Source organism: Pristiophorus japonicus, chromosome 17 (assembly GCF_044704955.1).
Source record: "Pristiophorus japonicus isolate sPriJap1 chromosome 17, sPriJap1.hap1, whole genome shotgun sequence".
Classification (NCBI taxonomy): Eukaryota; Metazoa; Chordata; class Chondrichthyes; family Pristiophoridae; genus Pristiophorus; species Pristiophorus japonicus.
Window position 1 is genome coordinate 31257351 of NC_091993.1, and position 15963 is coordinate 31273313.

General features: G+C 44.6%; 1 protein-coding gene across 2 annotated transcripts in view; it reads left to right on the forward strand.

Annotated features, from left to right (window-relative positions):
• spg11 (SPG11 vesicle trafficking associated, spatacsin) overlaps positions 1-15963 on the forward strand; it is a 190024-nt gene that overhangs the window by 107755 nt on the left and 66306 nt on the right. For both annotated transcript variants that reach the window (XM_070858561.1, XM_070858562.1), the window contains exons 21-24: positions 5314-5479; positions 6110-6318; positions 8571-8679; positions 8785-8944. In XM_070858561.1, coding sequence (XP_070714662.1) covers positions 5314-5479; positions 6110-6318; positions 8571-8679; positions 8785-8944 — 644 coding nt within the window. The remainder of the gene's footprint in view (positions 1-5313; positions 5480-6109; positions 6319-8570; positions 8680-8784; positions 8945-15963) is intronic.

The following is a 15963-nucleotide window of genomic DNA, read 5'->3' on the forward strand; positions in this document are numbered from 1 at the left end:
AATCCGGTGGAGGAGGATTTCCTGGAGTGTATTAGGGATGGTTTTCTAGACCAATATGTCGAGGAACCAACCAGGGAGCTGGCCATCCTAGACTGGGTGATGTGAAATGAGAAGGGACTAATTAGCAATCTTGTTGTGCGAGGCCCTTTGGGGGAAAGTGACCCCATAATATGGTAGAATTCCTTATTAAGATGGAGAGTGACAAAGTTAATTTGGAAACTAGGGTCCTGAACTTAAAGAAAGGTAACTTTGACGGTATGATGTGTGAATTGGCTAGAATAGACTGGCAGAGGATACTTAAAGGGTTGACTGTGGATAAGCAATGGCAAACATTTAAAGATCACATGGATAAACTTCAGCAATTGTACATCCCTGTCTGGAGTAAAAATAAAACTGGGAAGGTGGCTCAACCATGGCTAACCAGGGGAATTAAGGATAGTGTTAAAACCAAGGAAGAGGCATATAAATTGGCTAGAAAAAGCAACAAACCTGAGGACTGGGAGAAATTTAGAATTAAACAGAGGAGGACTAAGGGTTTAATTAAGAAGGGGAAAATAGAGTACGAGAGGAAGCTTGCAGGGAACATAAAAACTGACTGCAAAAGCTTCTATAAATATGTGAAGAGAAAAAGATTAGTAAAGATAAACGTAGGTCCCTTGCAGTCGGATTCAGGTGAATTTATAATGGGGAATGAAGAAATGGCAGACCAATTGAACCAATACTTTGGTTCTGTCTTCACAAAGGAAGATAAAAATAACCTTCCGAATGTACTAGGGGACAGTGGATCTAGTGAGAATGAGGAACTGAAAGATATCCTTATTAGGCGGGAAATTGTGTTAGGAAAATTGATGGGATTAAAGGCCGATAAATCCCCGGGTCCTGATAGTCTGCATCCCAGAGTACTTAAGGAAGTGGCCCTAGAAATAGCGGATGCATTGGTGATCATTTTCCAACAATCTATCGACTCTGGATCAGTTCCTATGGACTGGAGGGTAGCTAATGTAACACCACTTTTTAAAAAAGGAAGGCGAGAGAAAATTGGTAATTATAGACCAGTTAGCCTGACCTCCATAGTGGGGAAAATGTTGTTGGAATCAATCATTAAGGATGAAATAGCAGCCCATTTGGAAAGCAGTGACAGGATCGGATCGAGTCAGCATGGATTTATGAAGGGGAAATCATGCTTGACAAATCTTCTCGAATTTTTTGAGGATGTAACTAGTAGAGTGGACAAGGGAGAACCAGTGGATGTGGTGTATTTGGACTTTCAAAAGGCTTTTGACAAGGTCCCGCACAACAGATTGGTGTACAAAATCAAAGCGCATGGTATTAGGAGTAATGTACTGACATGGATAGAGAACTGGTTGGCAGACAGGAAGCAGAGAGTCGGGATAAACGGGTCCTTTTTCAGAATGGCAGGCAGTTACTAGTGGGGTGCTGCAGGGCTCAGTGCTGGGACCCCAGCTCTTTACAATATACATTAACAATTTGGATGAAGGAATAGAGTGTAATATCTCCAAGTTTGCGGATGACACTAAACTGGGTGGCGGTGTGAGCTGTGAAGAGGCTGCAGGGTGACTTGGACAGATTAGGTGAGTGGGCAAATACATGGCAGATGCAGTATAATTTGGATAAATGTGAGGTTATCCATTTTGGGGACAAAAACACGAAGGCAGAATATTATCTGAATGGCAGCAGACTAGAAAAAGGGGAGGTGCAGCGAGACCTGGGTGTCATGGTTCATCAGTCACTGAAAGTGGGCACGCAGGTACAGCAGGCGGTAAAGAAGGCAAATAGTATGTTGGCCTTCATAGCAAGGGGATTTGACTATAGGAGCAGGAAGGTCTTACTGCAGTTGTACAGGGCCTTAGTGAGGCCTCACCTGGAATATTGTGTTCAGTTTTGGTCTCCTAGTCTGAGGAAGGACGTTTTTGCTATTGAGGGAGTGTAGCGAAGGTTCACCAGACTGATTCCAGGGATATGAGGAGAGACTAGATCAACTGGGCCTTTATTCACTGGTGTTTAGAAGGATGAGAGGGGATATCATAGAAACATATAAGATTCTGACGGCACTGGACAGGTTAGATGCGGGAAGAATGTTCTCGATGAAGTCCAGAACCAGGGGACATAGTCTTAGGATAAGGGGTAGGCCATTTAGGACTGAGATGAGGAGAAACTTCTTCACTCAGAGAATTGTTGATCTGTGGAATTCCCTGCCGCAGAGAGTTGTTGATGCCAGTTCATTGGACATATTCAAGAGGGAGTTAAATATGGCCCTTACGGTTAAGGGGATCAAGGGGTATGGAGAGAAAGCAGGAAAGAGGTACTGAAGGAATGATCAGCCATAATCTGATTGAATGGCGGTGCAGGCTCGAAGGGCTGAATGGCCTACTCTTGCACCTATTTTCTATGTATACCCTTTCCTTATTAGCCCTCCCAAAGTGCAATACCTCACTCTTCTCCGGATTTAATTCCATTTGTCACAGTTCTGCCCACCTGACCAGTAGATTGATATCCTCCTGAGTCTATGATTTTCCTCTTCATTATCAACCACATCTGCAAACTTCTTAATCATACCCCCTATATTCAAATCTAGGTCATTGACATATACCACAAAAAGCAAGGGTTCCAGTACTGAGCCCTGCGGAACCCCACTAGAAACATCCTTCCCGTCACAAAAACATCCATCAATCATTACCCTTTGCTTCCTACCTCTAAGCCAATTTTGGATCCAACTTGCCACTTTGTCCTGGATCCCATGGGCTTTTACCTTCATGACCAGTCTGCCATGTGGGACCTTATCAAAAGCTTTGCTAAAGTCCATATACACTACATCATACGCACTACCCTCATCGACCCTCCTGGTTACCTCCTCAAAAAATTCAATCAGGTTAGTCAAACACGAGCTTCCCTTAACAAATCTGTGCTGACTGTCCCTAATTAATCCCTACCTTTCTAAATGAAGATTTATCCTGTCCTTTAGGATTTTTTCCAATAATTATCTTACCACTGAGGTTAGGCTGACAGGCCTGTAATTACTCAGCCTATCCCTTTTTCCCTTCTTAAACAATTTCACATTAGCAGTCCTCCAATCCTCCGGCACCATGCCCAAATCCAAAGAGGACTGAAAAATGATGGTCAAAGCCTCTGCTGTTTCCTCTTTTACTTTGCTCAACAGCCTGGGATGCATTTTATCTGGGCCTGGGGACTTATCCACTTTCAAAGCTGCTAAACCCCTTTCTCTCACTATATTTATTTCATCCAGAATATCACACTCTTCCTTGATAGCAGTATCTGCATTGCCCCTTTCCTTTGTGAAAACAGACGCAAAGTATTCATTAAGAACCCTACCAACATCTTCCGCCTCCACACAAAGATTATTCTCATGGTTTCTCATAGGCTCTACCCTTTCTTTAGTTATCCTCTTTCTCTTAATATATTTATAGAACATCTTTTGGGTTTTCCTTAATTTTACTTGCCAAGAATTTTTCATGCTTAGCATTCCTAATATCCTTTTTAATTTTACCTCTAAAACTTTCTATATTCCTCCAGAGGTTCTACAGTATTTAGCCGTCAGTTTATGACGTATGCTTCCCTATTCTTTATCTTCCCATGTAAGTTCAGGGAATTCTAGAATTGTTAGTCCACCCTTTTTCTTTAAGGGCACATGTTTGGCCTGAGCCCCCGGATCTCCTCCTTGAATGCCTCCCACTGTTCCGACACTGATTTACCTACAAGTAACTGTTTCCAGGCCACTGTGGCCAAATCACTCCTCAACTTAGCAAACTTAGCTTTTCCCCAATTCAGGACTTTTATTCCTGGTCTATCCTTGTCCTTCTTCATAAGTACCTTGAATTTGACTGAATTATGGTCACTGGCACCCAAGTGCTCTCCCACTGGTACCCCCACCACCTGCCCAGCTTCATTCCCCAAAACTAAATCCAAAACCGTCTCCTCCTGTGTTGGGCTTGTTACATACTGACTAAAAAGCTTATGTTCTTAAGCTTTGGAATTGACCAATCATAGCTTGTGAAAATTTTTGGGAACATAAGAAATAGGAGCATCCAGCTCCTCGATCCTGCTCCGCCATTCAATAAGATCACGGCTGATCTTCTACCTCGACTCCACTTTTCTGCCCGATCCCCATATTGCACTAGTGCCCACAAATCTTGAATATACTCAATGACTCAGTATCCAACGCCTTCTGGGGTAGAGAATGCCAAAGATTTGCAACCCTCTGAATGAAGACATTTCTCCTCATCCTAGGCCTAAATGGCCAACCCCTTATCCTGAGACTGTGACCCCTGGTTCCAGACTTCACATTTACACATCCAGCCAGGGGAAACAGCCTCACAGCCTCTACCTTGCCGAGCCCTCTAAGAATTTCAATTAAAACCGCTTCTCATTCTTCTAAACTCCAGAAAATATGGGACCATTCTACTCGATCTCCCCATAAGGCAGCCCTCTAATCTCATGAATCAATCTACTGAATCTTCGTTGCTCCCCACTCTGAGGCAACATCCTATTCTTGGCTCCGAGAAAGAAATGCTGGCACTTGTTGCGAATTATTTCTTATTGGAGCATTTTACACAGTTTTTATTTAAAGTGGTGAAATGTGTATTCAAACATCTTTGGGTCTTTTTGTGGTGAGTGGCTTCTGCAGTGAATTCCACGAATTCCTGGAAGAAAGGAGAGGAGAGGGGTACCGGGGTGGGGAAATAAGAACATAACATAAGAAATAGGAGCAGGAGTCGGCCACCTGGCCCCTGGAGCCTGCTCCGCCATTTAATATGATCATGGCTGATCTGATCATGGACTCAGCTCCACTTCCCCGCCTGCTCCCCATTACCCTTTATCCCCTTATTGCTCAAAAACCTGTCTATCGCCACCTTAAATATATTCAATGACCCAGCCTCCATAGCTCTCTAGGGCAGAGAATTCCATAGATTTACAACCCTCAGAGAAGAAATTTCTCCTCATCTCAGTTTTAAATTGGCAGCCCCTTATTCTGAGACTATGACCCCTAGTTTTAGTCTTCCCCCATCAGTGGATCCACCTTGTCGAGCCCCCTCATTATCTTATATGTTTTGATAAGATCACCTCTCATTCTTCTGAACTCCAATGTGTATAGACCTAACCTATTCATCCTATCTTCCTAAGTCAACCCCCTCATCTCTGGAATCAGCCTAGTGCACTGACCCTTTTACCTCCAGTAATATGAAATGGACAATTTTCTGTTCTGCGAGTGGTCAGATGCAAGAGATTGGAAAAATGCAGGTCTTTCTAACAATAGTTTGTGCATTCTGCCCACAGACTTATCCAATGATTTGCCTCATTTTTCTTGCCCTGATTTGGTGAACAAATATGCCATAACTGAACGGCTAGATTTTTCCTACTACCTACGTCACGGGCGACCATCGTATGCATTCGCAACTTTTCTGGTCCAGCAGCTGGCAAAGAGCAGTTCGCCCAAGCAGTTGTAAGTACGACGGGGGGAAAAAAGAAAGACTTACATTTATATAGCGCCTTTCACGACCAACGGACATCTCAAAGCGCTTTGCAGCGAATGAAGTACTTTTGGAGTGTGGTCACTGTTGTAATGTGGGAAACGCGGCAGCCAACTTGCGCACAGCAAGCTCCCACACACAGCAATGTGCTAATGACCAGAAACTTTTGTTATGTTGATTGAGGGATAAATATTGGCCAGGACACTGACCCTGCTGCTCTTCGAAATAGCGCCATGGGGTACTTTATGTCCACTTGTGAGGACAGACGGGGCCTCAGTTTAATGTCTCATCCGAAAGATGGCACCTCCGACAGTGCAGCGCTCCCTCAGTACTGCACTGGGAGTGTCAGCCTAGATTTATGTGCTCAAGCCCCTGGAGTGGGACTTGAACCCACAACCTTCTGACTCAGAGGCGAGTGTGCTGCCCACTGAGCCACAGCTGACGCATTTAATACAATTATGGAAATATTTCTATAGCTGAAAAGGGTCTACAGAATTGGGGGTTTTTTGTACTTCAAGCTAGGTGGATGTGTTTGATATTCTGTGTAAGTGCCATTTCTCTGATGGTTGGAAATCTCACTTGTTCCTCTTTCCTGTTTTTAGGATTCAGCAAGCAAGCGTTGAGGCATACACCCTTGGGGTAGCCCACTTCACTGTCCCCCCTGTTGTAGCAGCATGTGTTGCCTTTCTTGAGTTACTTGGTGTTTCCAGCTTTAAACTCAGAATTGATCTTAAAGTTGCTGATGCCATTTTGAAACATTGGTGCAAGAACGCGGAAGAGTCTCAACACAGTTCGTTACAAGACACCTTGGGTAATTATGGTGTTTTCCTATTGATGTACAATCTTCCACCTTGAACCGTACATTACCAGTTAATGCACGTATTGTGTTGAAGGACGTGTAAGAATGTAGTACATCCCTTTTCTTTGTGAGGCTTGCATAAATGAAATTTTAAGAGTTAAAAACCAAATGAATTAACATCTGGGTCTTGGGAGCAGAGTAACCGTCTACCTGGCATTGAATTTAATCCTTTCAGCCTTTCATTTTTTGATGTAATGTCCTTGAGGCAATGGTCTTCCAGCTGGAAGTGATGCATTGTTCTTTCATGGACTGTTGGGATTAAGATTTATGGTATATTACTTGTGCTTCTGATGCTGACGTGCAAGGTTTAAACTACAATTCTTTAAGGTGCCGCAGAATCTAGAAAAGGTGCATGGTGTATGATCTGGACACCGTTTGTACACTACCTTTTTTAGATTTGGGGTTTGAATAAAAAAGGAAAAAAAGTCATGGGTAGCATCACCTAGTTATTGCTCATAGTTTGTGTTTATTTTAACAAACTATCTGTCTTAATCGGTGGAACACATCTTGATTTCAAGCAACAACAACAACCTGCATTTATAACAGCAAGCAGACTGGCACATGATGCAGTGGTGGCTTGTTGCTCTGTGTTTGTCATATGGGAGATGTCTGCTGTTGCACTGTCCAATGGCACGTGGGCCAGACACTTGTACCTGGGGAAGGTGTTCAGCGTTAAAGGGTAAATGTATCCAGCTACTCTTGTGCGCTTCTTAACCATTGCTACCCACGTGACACTGGAAGGTGTATGAAAGCAGATTTTTTAAAAAAAGACTTTCATTTCTACAGCGTCTTTCATGACCACCCAGACGTCCTAAAGCGTTTTACAGTCAATGAAGTACAGGGTTGAACCTCCCTTATCCAGAACTCCCTTATCCGGAACCACCCCTCGTCTAGAACCATTCCTGGCCACCGGGTGGCGCATGCGCAGAACTCCGACATGAACAAATTGAAGTTCTTCCTCACTGCCGAATCCCGCAGTTGCTGGCCTGACTCCGCGATCCACTGCCCCCCCACCCACCCCCATGATCTCTGCCGCACTCCCAGCCCCAAGCCAGCCAGCCCCGATATCCCCTTGCTCAGTACCTGTGCAATCCAATTTAACATGACCACCCCTTGACTGGAAAAATCCCTTATCCAGGGTTCCGGATAAGGGAGGTTCAACTGTAATTTTGAAGTGTAGTCACAATTGTAATGTGGGAAAAACGGCAGCCAATTTGCGCACAGCAAGCTCCCACAAACAGTTTTACGCCCACCTGAGAGCGCAAACGGGGCCTCGGTTTAAGAAGGTAGCAGAGACATGCACAGGTTGTTTAAAAAAAGAATAAAAATGGGGTGTTGGGATTGATTTCGGGCGGGCCGTGCAATTGCAACCCCCACCTGGTGTCCTCGGCAACAGGCTCAAATCGTTCTGATGGCCGGACCCCTCCTGCCTAACGTCAGCGAGCAGTGAACACTGAAATCACACTCCAGGGCATCCTGCCAATTTTGGGGGGGGGGGGGGAGAAATTGGGAAATCTAGTGACTGCCACAGAGCGAGGCCGAAAGTTCAGACTTGGGGCGCGGGGGAAGAAATGAGATTTCTGTGGAGCCAGGAGGAGCATTTAGTGCCACACGTGTTTTGTTGTGATTTTTGAGCAGCCTGCAGCACTCCCATTAGGAGTTAGGCTGCTCGACACCGAGTAACAATGGGCACAGCATCCTACATATGGCGTAGAACTCTTGAGTAGGCTCCCTCCTGAAACAGTAGAGCGCTCTGGCTGCCCTCTTCCATGGCGTTGGGAGGACCAGGGGCAGTAAGTTAAACGCTGTAATAATTGGAGAGCAACTGTCCTACAGAGGCCATGGAAATTGGCCCCAAAGTCAAGAACTGCAACAGTAAAATATTGGCAGTGATTAGAATACCAACAATGGAAAGTCTCCGAACGTGTAACTAGTTCACTGGCATTATTCTCTGGGCTTTTATTTTTACATTTAATTGAAGATTTTTTTTTAGCAGTGTGATCTAACATCTGTGCTCATTAACATAGCACTTACGGAATAACCTGCCCGTTAGAAATTTTTCTTTTTCACTTTGGGATATATTTGTTTTACAAATTCACCGTCAGTCACTGAAGCAATTTCCATGTTCATTAGTCACTACAATGATTGCACAGTTAAAGATGTTTAAAATATGATCTCTGATGCCCCATTGTGTCTTTTGTCAGCTGAACAACTTCAGAGTTTGGTTGAATTGAACGGATCCCCAGCAGAGGAATTGCTAACACATTTAGAAACTGCCACGTGGGAGAACTTGCAAACCAGAAGTATAAATAGGTAACCAAGAAGTCCAATATTTACCAGGCTTTTTTCTCTTTTTTTTGTTTCAAAATGGTGTAGTGTCACCAGATTAGTAATAATGTTGAACTTCTTTAACCGCAGGACATCTTTTGAAGCTGGTCAGGAGTGGGCACTGATGGCCCAGTTCTGTAGGCTTCATGGCATCACCCTTAGCATGGCCTACCTTCAGGAATGTGCCCGAGAGGATGACTGGCTGCAGTTTGTGGTTTTCGCGCAGATTCACAACTACCAACCAGATGAGGTAATAAGTTCTTAGCGATTGATCACTACTTGCTATATACTTGACCATTTCCTCCTTCATCTCTTCTCCCCCGCCCCCCCGCTATCGCAAGTCACTCTACATCATAACTGGATAGTGTTATATATGTAAACCTGTCAATACCTTGTTTAACCACCAGAGGGCTCATCCCCTGGAATCCCAAGGGATCCCACAATCCCTTGGGAGCACCTGTACATAAGGAGGCCTCACAGGCTGGAGAGACACTCTGGAGACCTGTAATAAAGGACTACGGTCACATGTTTGAGCTTACAGTATCTGGTCAGATTCTTTATTCAAGACATAATAGATAGCATGCTACTATGTCTTTGCTAAAGCCATTTTAGAGCCAGATGCTGAAATATGGAAGGAAGTTGATTTGAATGTCTTTGCCTCTTTTTTTTTTTGTACCTCCCCTTCCCCCTCTTCCTTGCTGGAAAAATTGGCCACCAGTCTGCTTTCTCTTAACAATCAGCCAGCCTGACTCACTAATGGAACCTGGAGAGGTAGGACGGACAGTGGGACCAAGGATTCCTTGCCCCCCCCCCCCCCCCTCCCCACCTCCATCGCTCCAGATAACCTTGGAAGCCAGAACCATACCAGGTTGGACTGTGCTAGATGGATAAGCAGTGTTAGAAAATTTAACAGTGCTCTGCACTGGTAAGGCCATACAGTTGCAGCTGATTAAAGTTCATCAGTACAGGGTGCCTCTGTTGACACTTGGAGGTTTATTAGCAACAAAAAGTCTCATCCAAAAGACGGCACCTCCGACTGTGCAGCACTCCCTCAGCACTGCACTGGAGTGCCAGCCTAGATTTATGTGCTCAAGTTCCTGGAGTGGACTTGAACCCACAACCTTCTGACTCAGAGACACGAGTGCTGCCCACTGAGCCACAACTGACACATTGCCACCCAATTCCTTGCTAATGAGATTTTCCGGAACCTTGGAGAGTAACTATAAGAACATAAGAAATAGGAACAGGAGTAGGCCATATGGCCCCTCGAGCCTGCTCAGTCATTCAATAAGATTATGGCTGATCGGATCATGGACTCGACTCCACTTCCCCGCCCGCTCCCCATAACCCCTTATCCCCTTATCGTTTAAGAAACTGTCTCTTTCTGTCTTAAATGTATTCAATGTCCCAGCTTCCACAGCTCTCTGAGGCAGCGAATTCCATAGATTTACAAGCCTCAGAAGAAATTTCTCCTCATCTCTGTTTTAAATGGGTAGTCCCTTATTTATAAGATCATGCCCTCTAGTTCTAGTCTCCCCATCGGTGGAAACATCCTCTCTGCATCCACCTTGTCAAGCCCCCTCATAATCTTATACGTTTCAATATCACCTCTCATTCTTCTGAATTCCAATGAGTAGAGGCCCAACTTACTCAATCTTTCCTCATAAGTCAACCCCCTCATCCCCGAATCAACCTAGTGAACCTTCTCTGAACTGCCTCCAAAGCAAGTATATCCTTTTGTAAATATGGAAACCAAAACTGCATGCAGTATTCCAGGTGTGGCCTCACCAATACCTTAGATAGCTGTGGTAAGACTTCCCTGCTTTTATACTCCATGTCATTTGCAATAAAGGCCAAGATACCATTGACCTTCTTGATCACTTGCTGTACCTGCATACTATCCTTTCATGCACAAGTACCCCAGGTCCCGCTGTACTGCGGCACTTTGCAATCTTTCTCCATTTAAATAATAACTTGCTCTTTGATTTTTTTCTGTCAAAGTGCATGACCTCACACTTTGCAACATTATACTCCATCTGCCAAATTTTTGCCCACACTTAGCCTGTCTATGCCCTTTTGCAGATTTTTTTGTGTCCTCACACATTGCTTTTCCTCCCATCTTTGTATCGTCAGAGAACTTGGCTACGTTACACTCAGCCCTTCTTTCAAGTCGTTAATATAGATTGTAAATAGTTGGGGTCCCATCACTGATCCCTGTGGCACCCCACTAGTTACTGATTGCCAACCAGAGAATGAACCATTTATCCCGACTCTCTTTTCTGTTAATTAGCCAATCCTCTATCCATGCTAATATATTACCCCCAACCCCGTGAACTTTTATCTTGTGCAGTAATCTTTTGTGGCACCTTGTCAAATGCCTTCTGGTAGTCCAAATACACCACATCCACTGGTTCCTCTTTATCCAACCTGTTCGTTACATCCTCAAAGAACTCCAGCAAATTTGTCAAACATGACTTCCACTTCATAAGTCCATGCTGACTCTGCCTGACCGAATTTTGCTTTTTCAAATGTCCTGCTACTGCTTCTTTAATAATGGACTCCAACATTTTCCCAACCACAGATGTTAGGCTAACTGGTCTATAGTTTCCTGCTTTTTGTCTGCCTCCTTTTTTAAATAGGGGCGTTACATTTGCAGTTTTCCAATCTGCTGGAACCTCCCCAGAATCCAGGAAATTTTGGTAAATTACAACCAATGCATCCACAATCCCTGCCGCTACTTCTCTTAAGACCCTAGGATGCAAGCCATCAGGTCCAGGGGATTTATCTGCCTTTAGTCCCATTATCGTACTGAGTACCACCTCCTTAGCGATTGTGATTGTGTTAAGTTCCTCCCCCCTATAGCCCCTGGACTATCCAATGTCGGAATATTGTTAGTGTCCTCTAACGTAAAGACTGATACAAAATATTTGTTCAGTGTTTCTGCCATCTCCATGTTCCCCATTACTAATTTCCTGGTCTCGTCCTCTAAGGGACCAACATTTACTTTAGCCACTCTTTTCCTTTTTATATACCTATAAAAACTCTTGGTATCTGTTTTTATATTTTGTGCTAGTTTACTTTCATAGTCTATCTTCCCTTTCTTAATCATTTTTTTAGTCGTTCTTTGCTGGCTTAAATGCTTCCCAGTCTTCTGTCCTCCCACTAGTTTTGACCCCTTTGTATGCTCTTGTTTTTAATTGGATACCGTCCTTAATTTCCTTAGTTAGCCACAGCTATCTTATCTCTTACACCCTTTCCTCTTCACTGGAATATATTTTTCTTGAGAGTTGTGAAATATCTCCTTAAATGTACACCACTGTTCATCAACCGTCCTACACTTTAATCTATTTTCCCAGTCCACTTTACCCAACTTTGCCCTCATACCTTCATAGTTTCCTTTATTTAAGCTTCGTGCACTGGTTTTAGATCCAACTTTCTCACCCTCCATCTGAATCTGAAATTCAATCATGCTATGATCACTCATTCCGAGAGGATCCTTTACTAGGAGATTGTTTATTAATCCTGTCTCATTACACAGGACCAGATCTAAGATAGCCTGTCCCCTGGTTGGTTCCGTTACATACTGCTCAAGGAATCCGTCCCTTACGCACTCTATGAACTCTTCCTCAAGGCTACCCTGACCAATTTAATTTGTCCAATCAATATGGAGGAGTTGCTAATAAGTAGCGAAATGAACACACACACAGTTGAAATGACAATTTCTGACGCACGCCCTGATAATTCACCCCCCGTGCACTACCTGCCTCAGATATCTCCACACACAAGTTCCCTGCTGATATCAGCACTAAGATTAAAAGTTTAAAAAAAAACTATTCCATCATAGGGTTGCCAATCCTCTTGGATTAGCTTGGAGTCTCCAGGAATTAAAGATTAATATCCAGGACACTGTTGAGAACAACCTAGGAGAAAAATTATAGGGGTGTTTATCAACACAAAATGTGGTGTTTTTTTCATTCTCTTTGAACACTTTATTTATAAAAATATTGGAGATGGCGAAAGAGGATGGTAGACTGACTGACAGCTAAGAATCATCCAATCATGTAATAAAGAGCGTTGGCCTTCCAATCGGCTTGCGGAAGCAGTGTGTCGTGTGGATGGACGTATTGGGCGACCGATGGCGAGAGCGTGAGGACGGGTTGGTTGGCGGCAGGAGGTCATGTGACTAAACCTCCCACAATACATCCAATCAGAATTGGCAAGCCTAATCCGGATTTAAAATAAGCTGATAACTATTAAGACTCCTTTGTAAAGTGCTGGTCAGAGCATTTGTTGTCCCAATTAAAGGACTCAATTTTCTCCAAAGCATTTTTTTGGGTGTATTTGAAGAGTTGCACCCGTTTTTTTGGGGGCCCGAGTATGCCAAAAAAAAATGTCTACGTTTCCCCGTTTGATTTCTTCATTTTGGCGCAGCCTAACCTGTCCTTTAGTTTTGGGGGTGGAGCCTTGATCTGCACACACAAGATCGGGTTGCCACGGTAACCAGGGACACAACTCGAGCTGAGGCTGCAAAGTGAAACATACAGCCAACTCCCAACACATTAAAATACATTGCAGCAACTTAAAAACACATTAACATACATTGCAGCAATTTATCTTCAATTATTAAAGTGTTTAAGTGTTCCCACCCCCCCCGATGCTGGTGCCAATCCCCACCCCTATCTCAGGCCAAAGGGCCTCCCGGTTCACTCCCCCACCCACCCCTAACCCCGAGTGGCTTGCCGGTCCGCTCCCCTAGCCCTGGCCGTGTGGCCTCCCAGTCTGCTCCCCTAGCCCTGGCCGTGTGGCCTCCCAGTCTGCTCCCCTAGCCCTGGCCGTGTGGCCTCCCAGTCCGCTCGCCCTGAGTGCCTTGCCGGTCTGCTTCCCTAGCCCTGGCCGAGTGGTCTCATAGTCTACTCCCCCATCCGCCCCTAGCCCCGAGTGGCCTCCCGGTCTGTTCCCCTACACCTGTCCCAGGCCGAATGGCCTCCCGGTCCCCGCATCTAACTATACCCGAAAGGCTTCCCCCATCCCCCTCTCCACCTCTTTCTTACCTCTCCTGCTGCTGCTGTCCGGGCATCTGCTGCACCTACCTGCGCCGATTTCCTTACCTCTACAGAAGGTTCCTCTACATACGCTGGCCAAAGAAGAACTGGAGTAATACTCAGCTGGCCAAACTTTCCTAAATGACCAGAATTGGCGTGGAAGCAGGTTACGCCCCTTTTTGGGTGAAATAAAAACTTATCTAAAAAAAAATTGTAACGAATGGAGTTATGCCGCCGGTGCAAATTGATTGGGGAAACTGTTTTTTTTAACTTAGGCCAAAAAACGCAGACTGCTCAAAAAAACGGCGCAAATCACTGGGGAAAATTGAGCCCAAAGTATTGTATCATTAATTATTTTTGTGCTCGAGGTGACAAATATTAACTTGATGAGCCATAATCTCTGCCCATATATTTTTTCCCTTTTTTTTTTTACACCCCTTGTTTTTTCTCTTTCCCGTAGCAGCTGGTGGTGATTCCGCCATTCACACCCTGTCTAGACTCCTTTTCTTAACTTGTCCCATTACCTTCTCATTTTTTGCCCATCATCCCTTTTGTTTCTCAATCTCTTCTGCCTTCCACCCTATCACAGACCTTCCCTTTTGTTCTTTCCTCCCCCTCCCCCACCCCTTTCCCTGCCCCCCTGCACTTCCTTAAGAACCTGTTACGTCTCTGACTTTTCCAGTTCTGATGCAGGGTCGCAGAGCTGAAACGTTAACTCTGTTTCTCTCTCTCCACAGATGCTGCCTGACCCGCTGAGATTTCCAGCATTTTTTGTTTTTATGAGCAATGTTAATGGTAGGGAATGGACCTCCTTTCCCTATCACACACTCGTTGCCAGTATCAAGCCCCAGGTCAGGCGCAGCTCAGCTAGCTGCAAATGAAAGCTCCTTCAACTCTGCCCCAACAAGGCGCTTAAGCCCCAAACACGCAAGTTCATCCTGTGCTTCCCCAGTGTGGTATTTTTCTTCCATTTCCCACACCAACAATCCCTAACCCTGTTTGAATGTTGTTGCCATTGTGCCAGAGAACCATGTCCACCAGGAATTGGACTTTTGATGGGACAGACCCACACGCAGCCAACAGACCGGGAAGCTTTTTATCAGTCTTGGCAGAGAATTTGAACCCATGTCACAAAAGTGAAAGGCCAGTGTCTAATCCACTGCGCCACTCTGTTTCCCCACAAGTTTTTTGGCCTATTTTTATTAATTTTTATTTTATTTTGCAATATTGAAGACTAACCAGCGGTCTGTCAATGGACCTTGTTACCTGAAATCCTTTAGTATTTTCTTGACACACAACTTGACATCCTGACGGCAAGCTGTGGTGGTTTAGTTTTGAAGATGATTCCGCTGGGAATTGTCTGTCCATCAATCTTGGCACTTATATGCGCCAGTTTCTCACCTCAGTGAGAAGTTGATTACATTCACTGCAGGATTTCATTTCACCTTCAGAAAATATTGCCTTATGTTCCCAATGTTCCTGTGAATTGTTGCATGATTCTAGATGTACAAAAGGAAATGCACTTGCCCTTCCTGTTACATCTCACCTCTCTGTTGTGCTTGATATTAAAACTGCTAAAAGAGCTCCTCCAGTGCGTCAGTCAGTGAAGGCAGAGTGTGTAATTTGGCCACACAGACCAGAAGGCCTGTGTTGAATGAACTGATCTTGCCGAGGCTGCAGTGAGATACTTCAGCTGGCCTTGGCGCCTTTCACTGAGGGAGGGGAGAATTGGCTAAAGTTCGAAGAACACAAGAAATAGGAGCAGGAGTGGGCCATTTGGCCCCTTGAGCCTGCTCCGCCATTCAATGAGGTCCTGGCTGATCTGATCTTGGCCTCCACTTTCCTGCCTGCTCCCCATAATCTCATTCACAATCACTATTCGATGCTCCATGCTGGAAAGTGGAATGTGTGACTGTCAGGCGATGATCAGATGAGGTGTAATGCATCCCAGTCACTATCTAGGCTCGAGTGTGAAGATTGGGCACCTGGGTGAGATCTTGGAGGTCACCTGGTGCCTGTGGAGCGGTACTGCAATAAACGTTGATGTTTGCAACGGGAATTTATTTTCCAAACGCCCAAACGGCTGGGTAGAAATAGTAGTGGACCCATGTGTTTTGTGCAGAATTCCTTAGTACAGTGACATTTCCTGCAGCTCACTTTGTTTAAAAAAAAATGGATCAATTTTGGCCTGGAATTGCTCAGAGTACCTATTCTGCTGCATTATTAT